Source organism: Chrysochloris asiatica, unplaced genomic scaffold, assembly GCF_000296735.1.
Source record: "Chrysochloris asiatica unplaced genomic scaffold, ChrAsi1.0 scaffold00151, whole genome shotgun sequence".
In the NCBI taxonomy this organism is placed as follows: Eukaryota; Metazoa; Chordata; class Mammalia; order Afrosoricida; family Chrysochloridae; genus Chrysochloris; species Chrysochloris asiatica.
Window position 1 is genome coordinate 2355454 of NW_006408669.1, and position 20934 is coordinate 2376387.

Below are 20934 nucleotides of genomic sequence, written 5' to 3' on the forward strand. Positions count from 1 at the left end.
GGAGGGTTACAGAAGAATAATGAAGACAGGTAAAGACACAGGGAGGTATGCCTATTTATGCCTATATATCACTGTTTACCTCTATCCCCTGTATGGACTAAAGGGGGTAGAGGTAAATAGTAATATACACACAACCTAAGAACAGTGTTCTATGCATAGATACATGGATTGAGACATAGGCGAATGGGTAAGGAAGGAAGAGTAGGATATATGCATATTTATATATCCCCCAAAGGAGCTCTGGTAGCATAGTGGTTATGAGTCAGGCTGCTAACCTTAAGGTCAGCAGAAGAAAGATGCAGCTTTCTGCTCCTATAAAGATTTACAGTCTTGGAAACCCTATACAGGGTCACTATGGGGCTGAACCGACTATCACCACCACCACCACCACCACCATATAGTCCACAAATAGATAAGAGCTTGAAAGAGGATATTTTGACATGAATATTTACCTTTCACACAAACACAGTTATGAATGCGGTGGAGCATACAGCTGGCAAAACAATGAAAGTTTCCTAGATACAAGCATCTTAAGGCAATGAGAGGATGACTTCCAAGAAGCAAGGTCGTGTCATTTGCATATCACAGGTTGTTAATGAGCTTTCCTCCAATTCAAATTCTTCTTCATATAAATCAGCTTCTCAGTTTATTGGCTTATCATATGAACTGAATAAGTATGGTAAAACGACACAAGCCTAACACACATCTTTCCTGATTTAAAATCCTTCAGCATCCCCTTGTTCTGTTTGAACTGCCTCTTGGTCTATGTACAGGGTCCTCAGGAGAACATGATGTGTTCTGAAATACTCATTCTTTGCAGTGTTCTCCATAGCTTGTTATTACCCACACAGTCGAAAGTCTTCGTGTAGTCAATAAAGCACAAGTAAACATCTTTCTGGTATTTTCTGCTTTTAGTCAAAACCCATTTGACGTCAGCAGTAATGTCCCTAGTTTCACCTTCCCTTTGAATTGGGCTTGAATTTCTGGCAGCTCTCAGTACTCCTACAACTGCTTTTGTATTATCTTCAGCAAAACTTTCCTTGCATGTGATACTAATATATTGTTCAATGACTGATGCATTCCGTTGGGTCAGCTTTCTTTGGAGTGGGAAAAATTATGGATCTCTTTCAATCAGTTGAAATTTATTGTTCAGCTCTTTTACTTAATAATTTATTCCAGTCACTTTCACTTCTCTATGTTCAAGGGCAAGTCTCAGTCTCGTCTGACATCCATTTTGGTCTTTTTCTTTCTTTCCTGTCTTTTTAATGACCTTTTCCTTTCTTCATGTATTGTATTCTTGATGCAATCCCACAATTGTTTTGGTCTTCAGTCATTAGTGTCTAATGCATTAAATCTATTCCTGAGATGGTCTCTAAAGTCAGGTGGAATATACTTAAGACCATATTTTGGCTTTTGTGGATTTGTTAAAATTTTCTTCAGCTTTAGCCTGAATTTACATGTGAATAATAGATGGTTTGTTCCACAGTTGGCTTCTGACCTTATTTAGGATGATAATACTGAGCTTTTCCACATCTCTTCCCTCAGATGTAGTCAGTTTGATTCCTGTGCATCTCATCTGGTGAGATCCTGTTTTTATGTTGTTGTTAAGTGCTGTTGAGTCGGTTCTGACTCATAGCAACCCAGTATAGGGTTTCGGAGCAGCTGGTGAGTTTAAACCGCTGACCTTGCAGTTCAAGCTGACCTAGCAGTCCAGTGCATTAACCATCACACCACACCAGGACCCTGCTTATGTATAGTTGCTGTTTATGTTGTTAAAAAAAAAAAAGAAAAGAAGGTATTTGCAATAAACAAATCATTGGGCTTGCAAAATTCTATCAGGTGATAGCTAGCATTGTTTCTATCACCAAGGTCATATTTTCCAACTACTGATCCTTCCTCTTTGTTTCCAACTTTGGCATTCCAGTCACCTGCAATTATCAATGCACCTTGATTACATGTTTAATTCCAGACGGAAGAATATGATGGTGGTTGTTGTATGCCATGGAGTTGGATCCAATTCATAACAACCTTTTATAGGGTTTCCAAGCCTTTAAATGATTACAGGAGCAGAAAGCCTCATCTTTCTCTTGTGAAGTGTCTGGTAGATTCAAACTACTGACATTATGGTTTGCAGCCCAGCTCATAACCTACCATACCACCAGGGCTCCTTGAAGAAGGTGGCAGAATTCTTCAAGATCATCATCATTGACTTTAATGGTTGCTGTGCAAATTTAAATAAGAGTGATGTTGACTCTTCCTGGGTGGTGTATGGCTATCCTAACACAGACAACATTGTACTTCAAAATAGATCTTGAAATGTTCTTTTTAATGGGTGTTTGCAGCTGTTTCTTTTAATTTTAAGGCATGCCACACAACAAATGAATTTCCTGGTAGCTTTACTTTATTCACATCGTTAAGGTTGTCTCTACTTTGAGACCACCACACATTTGTCAGTTTGGTGGCTTGTGTGTTGCTGTGATAATGGAAGCTATGCCACCGATATTTCAAATACTAGCAGGGTCACCCATGATAGACAAGTTTCAGTGGCACCTCCAGATTAAGACAGACTAGGAAGACAGAGCGGTAAACCACTTATGGAAGGTTAGCCGCTGAAAACTTTATGAATAGCAGTGGAACATTGTCTGATAGAGTACCAGAAGACAGGAACCTCAGGTTAGAAGGCACTCAAAATATGACTGGGGAAGAGCTGACTCCTCAAAGTTAAAGTTCGCCTTAATGACATGGTTGGAGCAAAGCTTTCAGGACCTCCATTTGTTGGTCCTTTTCACCTACTATGCTACATATGAGAAACTGAAGAAGGATGGCATTCCATTCATCATCATCAAAAAAAAAAAAAAAAAGTTATTCTGAAGTAAATCCTGCCAGTAATAGGATGATATCCATATACCTGTAAGAAAGACCAGTTAATATGACTATTATTCCAATTTAAGCACCAAACCCTATCGCCAAAGATGAGGAAACTGAAGATTTTGATCGGCTTCTGAAGTCTGAAATTGATCAAGCATGCAATCAAGATATATTGATAATTATTGGTGATTAGAATACAAAAGTTGGAAATGAAGAAGTATCAGCAGTTGACATATATGACCTTGGTGACAGAAATAACTCCAGAGACTACATGGAGTTTTGCAACACCAATAATTTATTCATAAGACATACAGTTTTTTCAACAGCATAATTATGACAATTATGTAGGTGAAAGATGAGGCTTTCTGCTCCTGCAAATATTTAAAGCCTCAGAAACCCTATACGTGGTCACTATGAGTTGGACCATTTATCCATATAAATGGACAATTTATGGAAATGTATCCATGTAAATGGAGAAAAATTTGAAGTTGCCAAAGACTTCATTTTGCTCGGATCAACCATCAACAATTATGGAAGCAGCAGCCAAGAAATCAAATGGCGTATTTCATTGGGCAAATCTGCTGCATACGGCCTCTTTAAATGTTAAAGACCGAATGCGTCAGTTTGAGGAGTAAGGTGCACCAGACCCAAGCCTCATATGCATGAGAAAGTTGGACAATGAATAAGGAAGACCGTAGAAGAATTGATGCATTTGAGTTATGGTGTTGGAGGAGAATATTGAAAGTACCATGGACTGCCAAAAGAACAAACAGATCTGTATTTGGAAGAAATACACCCAGAGTGCTCCTTGGAAGGCAGGATTGCCAGTCTTCATTTCTCATACTTCAGACATATTATCAGGAGGGACCAGTCACTGAAAAACGCTATCATGTTTGGTAAAGTGGAGAGTCAGAGAAAAAGAGGAAGACCTCCAATGAGAAGGATTATCACAGTAGGAGCAGCAATGGGCTCAGGCTTAGCAACAATTGTGAGGCTGGCCCAGGACCGGGCTGTGTTTCATTCTGTTGTGTATAGGATCACTGTGATTTGGTACCAACTTGATGGCACCTAAAAACAACTTGTCAGAACTGATTTGATGGTACTTAACAACAACACCAATGACAATTTATACACATGGATCTTGTCAGATGGAATATGCAGGAATGAAATCGAATACAACTATGGAAAGAGATAATGTAAAGGCTTAATATCATCAGTTAGGACAATGCCAGAGGCTAAGTGAGAAACATACCATCAGTTGATCACATAAAAGTTCAAGTTCAAGCTGAAGAAAATTAAAACTAGTACAAAAGAGCCAAAGTAAAACCCTGAGTATACCCCACCTGAATTTAGAGTCCATCTCAAGAACATATTTGATTCATTACACACTAATGACCAAAAACCAGAATATGACATCTAAGATCATACATGAAAACACAAAAAGTCATTAAAAAGACAGGAAAGAAAAAAAGATCGAACTGGAAGTCAAAAAGTCTCTGAAACTTGTTGGTAAAGCAAATGCAAGAAGAGATAAAATGAAAAATTGGAAGAATATTTTAAAGGATACATCAGGAAGACAAAGGAAGGTATTATAATGAAATGTGAAAGATTTGGAGTTAGAAAACCAAAAGGGTAGAAGACGCTCAATGTTTCTCAAGCTGAAGAATTGAAGAAAACATAGAAACCTCAGGTTGTAACAATGAAAGATTATATGGACAAAAAAAAAAAATAATTAGGAGGCATTAAAAGAAGAGACATTGTACCAAATAGAGTTGGTTGACGTGCAACCATTTCAGAAGATAGCACAGGATCAAGAACCATGAAAGTTAAAGAAGAAGTCCAGCTGCACTGAAGGTATTACAAAAACAAAACAAAACAAAACAAAAAAAACCTCACAATACTCAAATAACTGGCAGAATAGCAATTTAGATGCTTCAATAAACTGATTTAATGCTAGAAGTACTTACTCCTTGTGCCAAGAAATTTGGAAGAGAGCTACCTGGCTAACCATTTGGAATAGATACATATTTACGTCCATTCCAAAGAAAGGCGATTCAACTGAAGGAAGAAATTATCAAGCAATATCATAACTATCATGTTCTGCTGTGCATGGGGTCGCTATGAGTTGGTTCCTACTCGATGGCACCTAACAACAACAACAACAATTACAACAATGTACCTGTTCAGTACCTAAAGCCAGGATGGCCAAACTTCCTCTCTCATACTACAGACGTGTTGTCAGCAGGGACCAGTTGCTGGAGAAGGATATCATGTTTGGTAAGGCGGAGGGTCAGAAAAAAAGAGGAAGACCCCCAACGAGATGAAATGGCCAAGTGGCAGCATGTAGTGAGTTTGGCCCGGGATCGGGCAGTGTTTCATTCTGCTGTGTGTAAGGTCACTATGAGTTGGTACCAACTCGATGGCACCTAACAACAACAACAACAACAAAACAACCCCTTTATTAAACAAGTTTTTCCTTGTTTGAGAAACTCATTTTTCTTATTCATCTTATCACCCTTAGAATAAAAATTTAATTTATGCTTTAAATAGCAGTTCTTCTGTATTTTTATCTTAATAGCATATCCAATAAGCTAGTATGATTAATTTTCAGGTTTCATTATTCGTGATGGAGTATCAGTCTTTCAGATTGCTTCATCTGCAAATTTAACTCATTGTGTTCCTGTTATTTCAGTACATTTCATGCACTTGATAGTATAGTGGTGATGGGGGTGGTTAGTCCATGGAGTTGGTTCCGACTCATAGCGTTTAGGGTTTCCACCTACATAGGGTTTTTGAGGAGCATCTGGTGAGCTTGAATCGCCAAACTTGCAGTTGAAACGCCTTCGTAGTCTGGTGCATTAACCCACAGAATAATCACTAGCAAATAAGTTATTAGTTTTCCTCTTGAAGATTATTCACTTTCCAGATTAGGAAATACATAACGGTATTTGGATGCTGTAACAATCTGATATGAAGTTCATGATGACAAAGTTACCAGGAACATTGAAAAGTGATGACAACAAATTCTTATGAGGGATAATCTTGTGGAGTCTTGGCGTCGCACTGTAGGATAAGCAGTGGACTGCTAACAAGGCTCAAACCCACCACTCACTCCTCTGAACCACTGTATATGCAGAGTCACTCTGAGTCACAACAACAGCGATTTATCTTGTATCTGTCTTGGGTTTTGCTACTGAAAGTGTGGTCCTCAGATCAGCACCCTTGGTGACACCTGGCAGTTTGCTAAACATGAACAATCTAAGGTCCCACCACAGACCTGTTCAGTCAGTTTCTGCACTTGCACATGGTTTGCGTGTGATTTGCAGAACATTAGACTTGAGGAGTGTTATTTTAGGGCTTAGCTTGGTGTCTGGGCTACTAGGTACATAATCAATACTAAATGAATTGCATAATGTATGGCTTTTCTTTATGTAATGCATAAATGTACAGATTTTCCCTCTAATCATAATTATAGTCATTCTCCTGACCATTTAAAAATCATAATCTAGGTTTAGGTTTTGCATTAACTGCTTTGTATGGAGCTGATGGTGCTGTAGGATAAGCACTGAACTGCTAACATCAAGGTCAGCCGTTCAGACCCACCAGCTGTTCCGGAGAGAAAGATGAGACTTTCTACTCCAGTAAAGATTTATAGCCTCAGAATCTTGGGTCGTTGTGAGTCAGAATCTGATTTATGGCACTCGATTTTGGTTGGGGTTTTGTTGTTGTTGTTTGGCTTAGTAGTGTGAGTTAGAAAATATTCATCACAGGACTTGAGAATTCTGCAAGTTAAGATGGTAGATTGAAAAGCATTGGGCCAATTGCAACACTCTTTAGCATCTCTTAGTTGATTAAGTTCTTTCTAGCTATGGAGTGCTTGGTCGATGGTGGGAAGCTGCTCTTCTAAATATCACAAGAATGCCTATTCTAGAAGAGTACTTTTTCACATTACAAGCCACCTCCCCAAGCAAAAAACAAAACAAAAACCCTTTCAGGCAGTGTCCTGGAAGTTATTTATCTGGATTTTTTTTTAAAGTAAACTCGCTTTACAATCATTCAATAATTTATTATAAATAACTGATCAGCATTTACACACAGAGAAAGCTTTGAGAATACGTCTCCGTACCGGACTCAGTGAAAGTCGAATCGCTACGGTTTAAGTAAGAACCCAGAGATTGGCCTATCCATTCAATAGAAGCAAGTGAAACACGCATGCGCAGTTCCGATGGACCGCAGGAAACGGGAATCAAGGCGCGCTGAACGGGAGCACGCACGAGGAAGTCGGGCGGGAGCGCGCACCGGACGTTCGGCGTGCTCTATTCGGTGGGAGTAAACGTGCGCGCGGTGCCAGGGCTTGCGCTATGGCTCACAGACCAAAAAGGACTTTTCGGCAACGCCGAGCCGATTCCAGTGACGGTGACGGCAAGGAGTCGTCCTCAGAACCCGGGGCGCCGCAGGAGCAGTCGGCCCCGAGTCCTGCGGAAGAAGGACCGTCTCCAACGGTGGTCACACGACTGATCAGAGGCCGGCGCCCTCGGGGCCGAGTCTGGGCGAGTTCCCGGCGCGCCACGAGAGCAGCCCCCAGCGCAGGCAGTGACTCTAGCGACCATGGTGACCCCGGAAGCGGTGAGGGCCCCTCGTGGGCGTGGCGGGAGGTGATCCGTTGGTGCCTGGCGCCGCCTCTGGGATTTCAAGTGGTCCGCCGCTTGCCCCTCGGAGTTCAGCCCGACGGTTCATTCGTAACTTTGTTTGGGGGAGTAAAAGGAATCTTGTATAATGGGTACCTCTTCTGTGTTGGCATCCCCAGGTGACCGCCGCCTATCAGACACAGCGTACAATACTTGCTGTTTATGCAGAACCTAAATCACAAAAGAGTTCAAGATTTCTGAATCCCACTGAAGTAAGCAGCAAAGGTTTCTGTACGTTTCGGAAGCCTGTCAATTAAAGAGTTGAACCTTTGTTTTAGAAAACACCTAAGCCAGAATCGTACTTTAACCCACAGCCCTCCAGTGGGTTGGCGACCTTGGGTAGGGTTCCTGAGGCTGTACGTCTCATTTTTCTCCTGCAGAGTGGTGGGTACCAACTGCTACCCATGCTTGTCCTGCAGCGCCACCAGGTCCCCTTAGTATAGTGTTACAGCCACGTGCCGTCGAGTTCTTTCCAGTAATACCAAGAATTCCTGTACATTTTTGCTCATTAGATTCTTTTACCACCTCTGTGGATGCTACTATATCTGTTGATGTTATCTTTATGTAATAGGTTAATTTAAAGTAATCGAGTAAATGACCTTCCCAGGATTTGACTCAAGATCAAAGTGCTCATTACCTCTGGCCACCAGGCATTGAAATTACAGCATGAGAGACTAGATTGGGTGGATTTAGTTTCAAAACACTTATACTTTATTATTGTTACTACTTTGGGCATGATAAATAACCTCTGCAATTCTTAGTGCCCTAACCAGAAGTTGTTGTTGTTGTTTTTAAGTGCCGTCGAGTCGATTCCGACCCATAGTGACCCTGTACAGGGTTTCCGAGGGTGTAAATCTTTACAGGAGTAGAAAGCCTCATCTTTCTCCCGTGGAGTAGCTGGTAGTTTCGAACCGCTGACCTTAAGGTTCGCAGCCCGATTCATAACCACTACGCTACCAGAAGTAGCATCTACTTTATGTAATTGTAAGTGTTAAATGCAGTGAACCTTGTGAAACAGGTTTCAATGTGCCTAACACAGTCTTCATGAAGAATTTTTTCTACTTACTCACTAACACTGTTTCTCTTTTCTGCTCTAGCTAGCCCTTCTGTTTTTTGTGCTATTGTTTTCCCCTCGAATGTCCGCTTCCCTCTTCTCATTGTAATCTTTGTCTTTCATTAGATAATAGATAAGTAGTACAAGTAGAATTAGACAACTCATTGGTTTCATACAGACGAAGTTGGAGAAGGAACTGTTATGTTTACGTTAGATATGGAGTAGGATTAATCCACTGTAGCATACATATGTCATATATTATTTCGAATTTCAATTATTAGTTCCAGTGTTTTCTCTGGCTCTTGTTAGATGCAGAAAATGCCCTCTTAGAATCCAGAACAAATGTTTTCTCAACTGATGAAGAGGGTGGAACACATCACTCCTCAGAAAGTCAGGATGATCAGAGTTCATCTTCCATCAACACTAGCTCTCCAGAAGAAAAGGAATTTTCATCATTAGGTTGGTAATCTTTGTAATTTTGGTTAATAGCTTTTTTTTCTAATGTCAGTGTTTTCTATACTTGTGGTTCTCATTATTGATAATGTAACAAACTAGTGAAGTGTATGTGCCAAGTAATTTACTATGGATTGTCCCAGTGTCAAAATTGACTGCTCATATCAACTACAAAGTAACTACAAGTGAAACAGCATGGTGGGGTAGCAGTTTGCCATCCCCTTAGACTGCAGAGAGAGATGACCTGATCCCTAAAAACTGGTACATCGGAACATATTTATTCATGCAGGACTCACCATAGAACCTTGGATGATTACTTGCTTGTGCTTTGTTGGACACATTGTTGCTTTCTGTCTGTATTCCTGTTGTGGCAGCGCAGGATAATGCACTGGACCACAAGGCTCGTTTGAACCACAGGTTGGCAGTTCAAACACACCAGCCGCTCTTCGGAAATTCTGTGTGGGGTCACTATGAGTTGGAATCGACTCAGTGGTACTTCACAACACAGCATATTCCTGATGTCTACAGGAAAGTGCAGATCGTAGCACAAGTAGTCCCTAATTTATGGTGGGACTTCATTTATTGACTCAATTTCTGACATAAATCGAATACCTGGATTTTTTTTTTTTTTTTTTTTTTTTTAAACTTTTCATAGTTACTGCTATTTATTACCAGTATCTTTGTAAATGCAATCTTCGTGTTTGGGGTTTGAAACATTACATTTAAACTCAGATATATTTTAATACATATATACATAAATTAAAAGTACATAAATCATAAGCATGTGCACTGAATGTGAAGAAGAGTTTGATTAAGAGTGCATTTTGTCAGTTGCAGTAGTAACTCCTTCTGTGGATGATCTGGGTTATTCGCTTATGGGAACGGTGCTTCCAGTCAGGGAATCAGTGAGAGTTGTCTGTAAGTTCCCTTTTTTTTTCCCCTTAATTTTTTCACTACAAATTTTTGTAATAACTTCTCACATTTGTTTTTTCTTCAGCATTGCTTTCCACTTTGTTGTTGTTGTTAAGTAACGACGAGTCAGTTCCGACCCATAGGAACCCTGTATAGGGTTCCAAGGAACGACTGGTGAGTTTGAACCACCGACCTTGTAGTTCAAACAACTTTACAGTCTGGCGCATTAAACCACACCTGATATGTCCGTTCGGCTTCTTTATATTCTATTAGCTGTTTCGCATTTGTCAAGTCAAATTCTAAAATCAGCATATGACTGATTTTTCCACCGATAGCTTCTGTCTTATTATTCTGATCAGTGCTTAGCATGTGTTTATATAACTCAGTACTTTATTCCATATTCCCTGCATGCATTTTCCCATAACTGCAGTGTTCCACATACAGTGACGTTTATAAGTGCCATTAGTAATAACTCATATATGTCATATGCCGGAGTCTACTGGTATCTTGGTCCTCTTCGTATGTTAGACTTGTCAGTCACCAGATCCTTCTGACCTCTGTAATTCTCTATAACTGTGCAACTTAATGCTTAGCCTCTGCACATCCTTACCCAGACCATCTCAGAACTTCTGGAGAGAAAAATTGCTTGTTGTGTGCAGTTGAGTCGGTTCTGACTCATAGTTACACTATAGTGTTTTTAAGGAGTCGCTGATGGGTTTGAACTGCAGACCTTACAGTTAGTCCATTGCTTACCATCCTCCAGTGCCACACCAGGTCTCTGAAAAATAGCTTGTTGTTGTGGTTAGGTGCCATCAAGTCGGTACTGACTCATAGCGACCTTATGCAGAGCAGAACGAAATACTGCCTGATCCTGGGCCAACTTCATTGCTGTTGCCACGCTTGAGTCCATCGTTGCTGCCTCTTGGCCAGTCCATCTTGGTGGGGGTCTTCCTCTCTTTCTCTGTCCCTCCACTTTACCAAACATGATATTCTTCTCCAGCAACTGGTGTCTTCTGATAGTATGTCCAAATATGAGAGGCAAAGTTTGGCTATCTCGGCCTCCAGGGAGCACTCTGGCTGCATTTCTTCCATAACGGATCTATTGGTTCTTTTGGCAGCCCATGGCACTTTCAATGTTCTCCTCCAACACCACAATTCAAAAGCATCAATTCTACGCTTTTCCTTATTCACAGTCTAGCTGTCACATACATAGGAGGTTACTGAAAATACCATGGTTTGAGTCAGGTGCACCTTAGTCCTCAAGCTGACATCTTTGCTCTTCAACACTTTTAAAAGGCCTTGTGCAGCAGATTTGCCTAATGCAATATACCATTTGATTTCTTGACTGCTGCTTCTGTGAGTGTTGATAGTTGATCCAAGAAGAATGAAGTCCTTGACAACTTCAATCTTTTCTCCACTGATAAGAAGGTCGTTTATTGGTCCAGTGGTGAGGATTTTTGTTTTCCTGACATTTAGATGCAACCCATACTGAATGCTGTGCTCTTTGATCTTCATCAGTAAATGTTTTAAGTCCTCTTCACTTTCAGCAAGCAAGGTTGTATCATCTTCATATCGCAGGTTGTTAATGAGTCTTCCTCCAATCCTGATGCCACGTTTTTCTTCATAGAACCCAGCTTCTCGGATTACTTGCTCAGCATACGGGTTGAATTAGTATGGTGAAAGAATACAACCTTGTCTCACACCTTTCTTAATAATGAAATTCGAGGGTTGAATTTTTTCTTCAGTTCCCCCAGTTTGAGAAATGCTGAGCATGCTACTTCCTTTCTGGTATGCTGATTCCAAATCTTTACCCATTTTGTTGTAATATTTCACTTTATCTTCTTGAGCTGGTCTTTGAAAGTTTCTTTTCCCCTCTTGTACCTCTTCATTTATTCCATTTGCTTTAGCCTCTCCGCTGGAGAGCAAGTTTCAGTGTCTCTTCTGACATCCATTTTGACCTTTTCCTTCTTTCTTGTCTTAATGAGTTTTTGCTTTCTTCATGTATAATATTCTTGATGTCATCCCACAACTCTTCTGGTCTTCAGTCTTTAGTGTTTAATGTATCAAATCTGTTCTTCAGATGATCTCTAAATTCAGGTGGGATATATTCAAGGTCATATTTTGGCTCTTGTGGACTTGTTTTCATTTTCTTCAGCTTCAGTTTCAATTTGCATATGAGTAATTGATGGTCTGTTCCAGTCTGCCCCTGGCCTTGTTTTGACTAATGATATGGAGCTTTTCCATCATCTCTTTTCACAGATGTAGTCAATTTGATTTCTCTGTATTCCATCTGGTGAGGTCCATGTGTATCATAGTCTCTTACGCTGTCTAAAGAAGGTATTTGAAATGAACAAAACATTGATTTTGCAGAATTCTACCATGCGTTCTCCAGCATCGTGTCTTATCATCAAGGCCGTATTTTCCAAGTACTGATCCTTCCTCTTTGCTCCCAACCTTTTCATTCCAATCACCAGTAATGATTAATACATTTTGATTGCGTGTTTGATCAATTTCAGATTGAAGAAGTTGGTAGAATTCTTCTATTTCATCCTCACTCACTTTAGTGGTCGGTGCGTAAATTTGAATAATAGTGATATTAACTGGACTTCCCTGTTGTTGTTAAGTGCCTTTGAGTCGGTTCTGACCCATAGCAACCCTATATAGGGTTTCTGAGGTGTGACTGGTGAGCTTGAATCTCCTGCCTTGCAGTTCAAACGGCTTTGCAGTCTGGCTCATTAACCCACAGCGCCACACCAGGACTCTGGGCTTCCCTGTAGGCGCATGGATATTATCCTATCACACAGCATTGTACCTCATGACTGATCTGGATATGTTCTTTTTGACAGCACCATTCCTCTTCAATTGGTCATTTCCTGCATAGGAAACCATGTGGTCATCAGATTCAAAATGGCCAATACCAGTCCATTTCAGCTCACTAATGCCTAAGATATCGATGTTTATGTGTTCCATTTCATTTTTGACAGCTTCCAGTTTTCCCAGATTCATACTTTGTACATTCAATGTTCTAATTTTCAATGGATGTTTACAGCTGTTTCTCTTCATTTTGAGTTGTGCCCCATCAACAAATGAAGGTCCCATGGGCTTTTCTACCACGGGCTTTACTCCATTCACTTCATCACGGTCAACTCTGCTTTTAGGAGGCAGCTCTTCCCCAGATGCATTTTGAGTGCCTTCCAACCTGAGGGGCTCATTTTCCGGCACAATATCTGACAGTGTTTCTCTGCTGTAAGGTTTTCAGTGACTGGATATTTGGAAGTAGTTCGTCACTCATTCTTCTTAGTCTGTCTTTGTCCGGAAGCTTATCTGAAACCTGTCCATCATGGATGACCCTGCTGGTAGTTAAAATACCAGTGGCATAGCTTTCAGAATCACAGCAACTCACAAGCTACCACAGTATGACAACTGACAGACAAGTGGTGGGAGAAATAGCTAGCCCTCAACAAAAAGTCAGCAACAAACTCTGATGAGTATGAGAGAGAATAAATTGAAGTGCTTCAGTATGTGTTTCTGATACATTGAATTCATTTCTCTATATTTAATCTCTATCAAATCATTTTCCTTTATCAATATATAGTTTGTGCCATTTATTAACATAAAATATTAAAATGGTTAATAAAAAAGTTTTAAAAATGTTACTTATTGTCTTGATTTAATTGTGAGGATTATTTGTTTTCCTTAGCATTTGATTTTTCACTGTCCTCTTATTTTTTCATTCAGTTAGAATCCCTGATGCAGTATTCATTCAGGCAGCCCGCAGAAAACGTGAGCTAGCCAGGGCCCGAGAAGACTATATTTCTTTGGATGTAAAACAGACTTCCACCACCTCTGGTCTAAAGAGCTGTGATGAAGATTCTGAGAGTGAGCCTGATGCCAGTGAAGAAAGAATACCATTTACCCCAAAGCCTCAAACACTTCGACAAAGAATGGCTGAAGAAGCAAGTACGTATTTATCAGTAAATAAAGATGAAAGAAATTTTATTAGAATGTAAAAATTATGATAAAATTCTCATAGAAGTTTAGGTTAGTGTCATATACAAAGGTGTGCTGATTTTTTTTTAGCTTTACTGTTAATTTGGTTAATGACATTATGGCTTCTAAAAGTCATTTCTGTAGGTATGTGTAATATTGTGTACTATAACCTGACCATTTGACAGATTTTTTTAAAAAATCATATAGTGTCTTATTTTTGAAACTTTAGAAACCATTGTTACCTTCAAAAGATTTTTTTTTTTTTAATATACATGAAAGCATCTGCAGAGATTTGGGTGTTGTGAGATAAAATCTACCCTCCTCTAGTAAGAAAACTTTCTCTAACAGTGATCCATGAGTTTTGAATAACTTTTTCACATTTCTCATTTATAAGCAATAACATTCTACCAAGCCTTTGTTTTGTTTTGTTTTTCTGTTGTTTTTTCACCAATTGCTGCACATTTTATTCAAGAATAGTAGTAAAAGCCAATAAGAAATATACATTCATTGAGAACAATAAAGCATCAATAAATATTAAAAATTCAAGTTTTAAAAAAAAAATCTTACTTATCCCCTATAAGAAGCTTAGTACAGATTATTATTAATTACAAAAAGCTGACAAGGGTACAATGAAAGAGGCAATTTCACACAAGTGATAGAAATAGTTTATATGGTAAAACTCTTAAAAGTGGAAGGCAATTTAGCAATAAGTATCAAAAGTTTTTAAACAATGGCGTCTACCGAGGTTTTTGTCACTTCAAAAATATTCTTTCAGAGTAAGGATTTTGTTTCCTTATAACCCAAAAAATTTTAAGTGATTTATAAATGTTTGGTTTCTCTCAAAGCAGTTGCAAGTTCTTTTGTAGCAAAACCAAGCATTTCATTTTTTCTTACGTGTTGTACACATTACGGAACTGTCGTGTTGCACACATACGGGACTGGCGTGTTGTGCACATACAGGACTGCCGTGTTGTACACATTATGGGACTGCCGTGTTGCACACATACGGAACTGCCGTGTTGTACACATTACGAGACTGCCGTGTTGTACACATACGGGACAGGTGTGTTGTACACATACGGGACTGGCGTGTTGCACACATACGGGAATGGCATGTTGCACACATACGGGACTGCCGTGTTGCGCACATACGGGACTGTCGTGTTGAGCACATACGGGACTTTCGTGCTGTACACATTACGGGACTGCCGTGTTATGTACACATTACGGGACTGGTGTGTTGCACACATACGGGACTGCCGTGTTATACCCATTACGGGACTGCATTGTTGTACACATATGGGACTGCCGTGTTGTACCCATTACGGGACTGCAGTGTTGTACACATACGGGACTGCCGTGTTGTACCCATTACGGGACTGCCGTGCTACGCACATACGCGACTGACGTGTTGTGCACATTACGGGACTGCCGTGTTGTGCACATTACAGGACTGTCGTGTTGTGCACATACGGAACTGTGTTGTACACATTACGGGACTGCCGTGTTGTGCACATACGGGACTGCTGTGTTGTACACATTACGGGACTATCGTGCTATACACATACGGAACTGCCGTGTTGTACACATTACGGGACTTCCATGTTTAACACATACAGGACTGCCGTGTTGTACACATATGGGACTTGTGTTTTGACACTTGGTGGTAAGAGTGCCCCTGCTGCAGTCAGAATCTTGGAATAAAGTCCTATCTTCAGCATAGTCATTTAACATCCCAGTTTCTGAATCTCCTCATTTATAAATAGGATTATTATGAAATCTATATAAGTTAATACATACAGATCAAACAAACCCACTGCCATCAAATTGATTTTGACTCATAGTGACATTATATAGGGTTTCCGAGACTGTAAATCTCAACAGGAACAGACAGCCTCATTGTTCTCCAGACAAGTGCCTAACCCACAGTGCCACCATGACCTACACATTATAAGCCCTCAAAATGTTAGCTGTTGCTAATAGAATGGAAAACTAATGTTTATTCATGGACTTTTTTTTCCTTTTTTGTAGCAACCAGAAGTGAAGAAAGTCAAGATGATGAAAATCAAGATGTTTGGGAAGAGCAACAGATGAGGAAAGCAGTTAAAATCTCAGAGGTGATAGTTTTTTATACCACATCTCTTAGTTTCTTGTGGCTGCTATAACAAATAGTTTACATCAGAGGTTCCCAAACTTTCTTGTTTATAGATACTTAATATCTTGCTAAACTTCAAGGTAAGCAGTTCAAATCTACCAGCCTCTCCACAGGAGAAAGATGGTGCTTTCTACTCCTATAAAGATTGGAGAGTCAGTATGAGTCAGACTTGAGTCGACATCACACCACCACCATCCTTAGGCCAAAAGATGATGCCAAACAATACCATTTATTAAATAGCAGCTTTTGGGTCTTAGTGTGTCACTGTAGGATAAGCACTAGAATCCAAGATTGGTTTGAACCACAAGGTCAGTAGTTCAACCAATCACTCCTTGGAAACCATATACAGAGAGAGCCACTTATGTGAGTCAGAACTGACTCAGTGGCGCTTAACAACTCTTAACACCAGCAACAACCACTGATGAAAATATGTTGTTGTTAAATGCTATCAAGTCAGTTCCAAATCATAACCACTCTAGGCTCACTAGATATAGGATTAATGAGGAGCATCTGGTGTGTTTGAACCCTATTACTGTGGTTATCCTACCGTGACATCTTGGTAAATTTTTTACAGATTCTGTGACTACTTCTTGGTTGTTAAGTCCTATTAAGTTGATTCTGAGTCATAGAGACCCTGTACAGAGTTTCCGAGAAGCAGCTGGTAGGTTTCCTATAGCGCCACACAAGGAGTCCACTCCTTAGATGGCACAAGAGAGCAGATGGGTGCTCAGTTGTATAAGAGAGAGGATGTAGAGAGGCTTAGAAAAGCTTCTGCCAAAGTGGTATGATAAGTGAATGAATCTTTGAAAGATGTTGATGGCGTGCAAAATTTGAAGTATCATGAGTAAAGTCACAAAGATTTTAAATAGTCGGGTTAGTTTGGGGATGTACAGATAACATTGAAACTGAATGGGAGACTTAAAAGTTTGAATTCAGAAATGATGATACCTCATGAAAAATATGAAAAGGTTAAGCCAATTATTTGCTCCACTTCATTACATGTATTTGTGTAAACAGGGGTTCTCCAGGGCATTTTAAACATCTGAGCATGATGGTGATGAGCTGTCGTTAGCCAGAGGACAGTATTGTGAAATGTACCACATTACATGATATACTAGATAGGAATGTGTTCTTGTGCCCTAAGAGAAAACTCAGATACAGTGGCTTAAACGAAAGTAAAAGCCTTATCCAGAAACCCTCCGGTAGACTCTGGTTTACTTTTGACTGACCAGGAATGACTTTATAGCTATTTCTGTAATGGAAAATTCATGCTTAGCTTTTGGAAAATAGGTTTTGAGTTACCCAGAAAAGAATATTATCATCCAAGGTAATACTCAAAACAACTGCTTATGGAATGTTGTAAGTCAGGGACTTCCTGTGTAATATATTAATTAATGTTAAAATGTTTTAATAAATGTTGCTGTAACAGAAGTATTTAATTTCTGAAAGAAAAAAAAATGCATGACATTCTATAAATATTTGTTGTTGTTAAGTGCCGTGGAGTTGGTTCCTACTCATAGTGACCCTACACAGGGTTTCCGAGGCTGTACATCTTTACGGGAGCAGACCGCCTCATCTTTGTCCCGCGGAACCACTGGTAGTTTCGAACTGCTGACCTTGCGGCTCATAGCCCGATTCATAACCACTACGCTACCAGAGCTCCTTTCTATAAATATATATTGGACTGTAAATAAAATTAGATTAAAAAACTTTGAGAATCAATCATTTATGGAAAAATAAGATTTTGTTACTTGACTTGTATGTGAATCTAAATTTTAAAACATGGTTTTAAAAACATTTTCTTTTTATGGTAATTTGAATATGCATGAAATTTTTGAGCTGGCAGAGACCTTAGAATCTCCAATTATGCAATTATCATTGTAAGGTAAATTAAATGTTTGAAAATACTTACATTTTCATTATTATTTTTAGGGACGAGACATAGACCTTTGTCACAGCAGTGAATCTCAAAAAGTGAAGAAGTTTGATACTTCTATTTCATTTCCACCAGTAAATTTAGAAATGATAAAGAGAAAATTAAATACTAGGTAAGTAACATTCATTTTTTGAAGTCCTGGTGTGTCATTGTGGGTTAATGCACTGGACTCAGAGTCTGTTTAAACCACAAGGTCATGATTTAAACTCACCAGCCGCACCTCAGAAACCCTATACAGGGTCGCTGTGAGTTGTAACGGACTCAGTGGCACTTAACAACCACCTTCATTTTTCAATGTATATTTGTCCTACATATTTAATAGTAAAATAGATTAATACTATATTCTTTTTAATTATTAAATGGATTTATGGGGGAACATCTGTATTAACATACTAGCGTTAATTTTACTTTTGTATGTGTATTTTTAGTTTTTAGAGTAGGTACTCATTACCTAAGTAAAAGCAGTTAACATAAATATGCCTTTTTTAGTAGCATGGTCATAAACATTTGTTGCATTGCTAAATAGCCTTTTATTTCTTTAAAAGATCATTTTCTTCCTTATACTTGATATATCATAATTTACCTGAGTACTTCTCTGTTGGACATATGGACTTGGAACTTTTGTCAGTTATACATAAGGCTAATAGTGAACATTTTGTTCCTGTATGAATGGGCTTCAGGAAGTTTATGAAACACTCTATTATCTTAATTCCATTTTCCAGAAACTTTTTTTTATTGTGAGTTAAGGTTTATAGACAAAATTATCAGTTTCACATTTAACAAATCTTACATTTTGCTTCATCTCAATGATTGCAATCCCCTCCATGCAACAACAGTTGTCCCACTTCCTCCCTGTAGTTACCCATGTACACATATCCACTTTCAAGCTCTTAAACATACATTTGTGGGATAGATAGCTAGATAGATAATTAATTCTTACACAGAAATAGGTTCAAAATTATTTTCCTCAGTGTCTTTTCTTAAATGAACTTTAAGGTAGCTTCATTTTTTAGTAATATTGCAACTAAAATATATTTGCTGCAATTGTTCATTTAAATGAAGATTTGATGTAAAAAAGGATGTTTTATAGTATCTGTCACTCATTTGTCAGCTTGTCTTACTGGGGTGGCTTGCGTGTTGCTGTGATCTGGAAGCTGTGCCAGTAAGGTTACCCATGATAGGAAGGAGGGGTGCACTACTTCCAAATATTTCGCCACTGAAAACCATACAAATATCAGTGGAACATTGTAAGAGAGCACCAGAATATTGGATATTGAAACATTATGAATAGCACCAGATTCATGTCAGATATAATGCTGGAAGATGAGGACTAAGGTACACCTGACCCAAGCTATGGTATTTTCAATAGCTTAATACGTATGTGAAAGTTGGACCACTGAATTAAGAAGACCATAAAGAATTGATGCATTTGAGTGATAGTGATAGAGAAGAATAATAAAAGAATAAACAAATCTGTGTTGGCAGAGGGACAGCCAGATTGTTCCTTACAAGCAAGGATGGCCATAATTTGTCGCTCACAATTTGGACATATTATCAGGAGGGACCAGTCCCTGGAGAAGGATATTATGTTTGGTATAGTGGAGGGTCAGCATAAAAGAGGGACAACCCAGTGAGATGGGTTAGTACAGTGACAGCAGCAGTGGGCTCAAGTAGCAATGGTTGTGAGGTTGGCACAGGACCGGACAGTGTTTTGTTCTGTTGTGCATAGGGTCGCTGTGAGTTGGAACCTACTTAACAGGCACCTAACAACAGCAACAAAAGTAGTGAAATAAAGACTTGAAAATATATAAATGGATATTCTAGGGTTTTGGCAAACTACCACCTCACCTTGTTGTAGACATTCGTAAAATCAAATGGTAGAAAATACATTCCGGATGTTTTTAAAGAAACAGTATTTCTTAGTCCTCTATTGGTATATATGCATAAGGGACAACTGAATTTTTTAAATGATAAAAATTGAATTTTTTTTTTTTATGCACTAACAACTGATACATGGAAAAAGTCTCAAGAGCTGGAAAAAGAGAGCTGTCTTAACAGAATTAAGTGAGCAACCAGACCCACTGCCATTGACTCAGCGAGACCCTCTGATAGCAGATATTAGCTTATACTTTAAAAATACCCTTACTCTGTCCCTTACCCGTGTGTAAGTGCCCTTTTGAGACATATTTCCATGTGATAGGATGCCCTGGTGGCTCTGTAGAATAAGCATTGGACTGCTAACCACAATGCCAGCAGTTCAGACTCAGAGGAAAGATGAGGTTTTTTTGTTTCCATGAAGATTTACAGGTTCAGAAACCCAGTAGAGGGTCGCTACAAGTTGCAGTCAGCTTGATAGTGGGTGGGTTTCCTGTGATGCTCTCTTTGCTCAACAAGTCTGTAAACCCCAGTTTATGTGATCATTGTTCTTGGTGGTCTCTATAAGGGAGCTTTGAGAAAAAATCATTAGTTTACTGCTTTTTATGGTAGAAATTAAAATTTGAAAATACGGTTTTGTTTTGTTTTTTACTTGTGTAGATTAACATTGTTACAGGATACTCACCGTTCACACCTGAGGGAATATGAAAAATATATTCAAGATGTCAAGAGCTCAAAGAGCACAATCCAGAATTTAGAGAATTCATCAAATCAAGCTCTAAATTATAAATTCTATAAAAGCATGAAAATTTATGTGGACAATTTAATTGATTGCTTTAATGAAAAGGTATGTGACTATAAGGTATTAAGTATATTATTTTCTGTTTCTGAGCAATTCTCTTTTTATAATCCCCATGTGCTTAAAAAAAATGTCTGAATCACAAATACTTTTTTCTAGTGTTTTTTTTTCCTACACATTTTGACATGATATCCTAAAATGATG

The 20934-nt window shown here is 39.0% G+C and overlaps 1 protein-coding gene across 1 annotated transcript; it reads left to right on the top strand.

Annotated features, from left to right (window-relative positions):
- The first annotated feature begins 7229 nt into the window (after positions 1-7229).
- Positions 7230-20639, top strand: LOC102832171 (GC-rich sequence DNA-binding factor 2-like). Its single transcript, XM_006870789.1, has 5 exons — positions 7230-7494; positions 8941-9069; positions 13714-13935; positions 15997-16082; positions 20592-20639. Exons 1-5 carry the CDS (start codon positions 7230-7232, stop codon positions 20637-20639), a joined length of 750 nt encoding a protein of 249 aa, XP_006870851.1.
- The last annotated feature ends 295 nt before the right edge of the window (positions 20640-20934 follow it).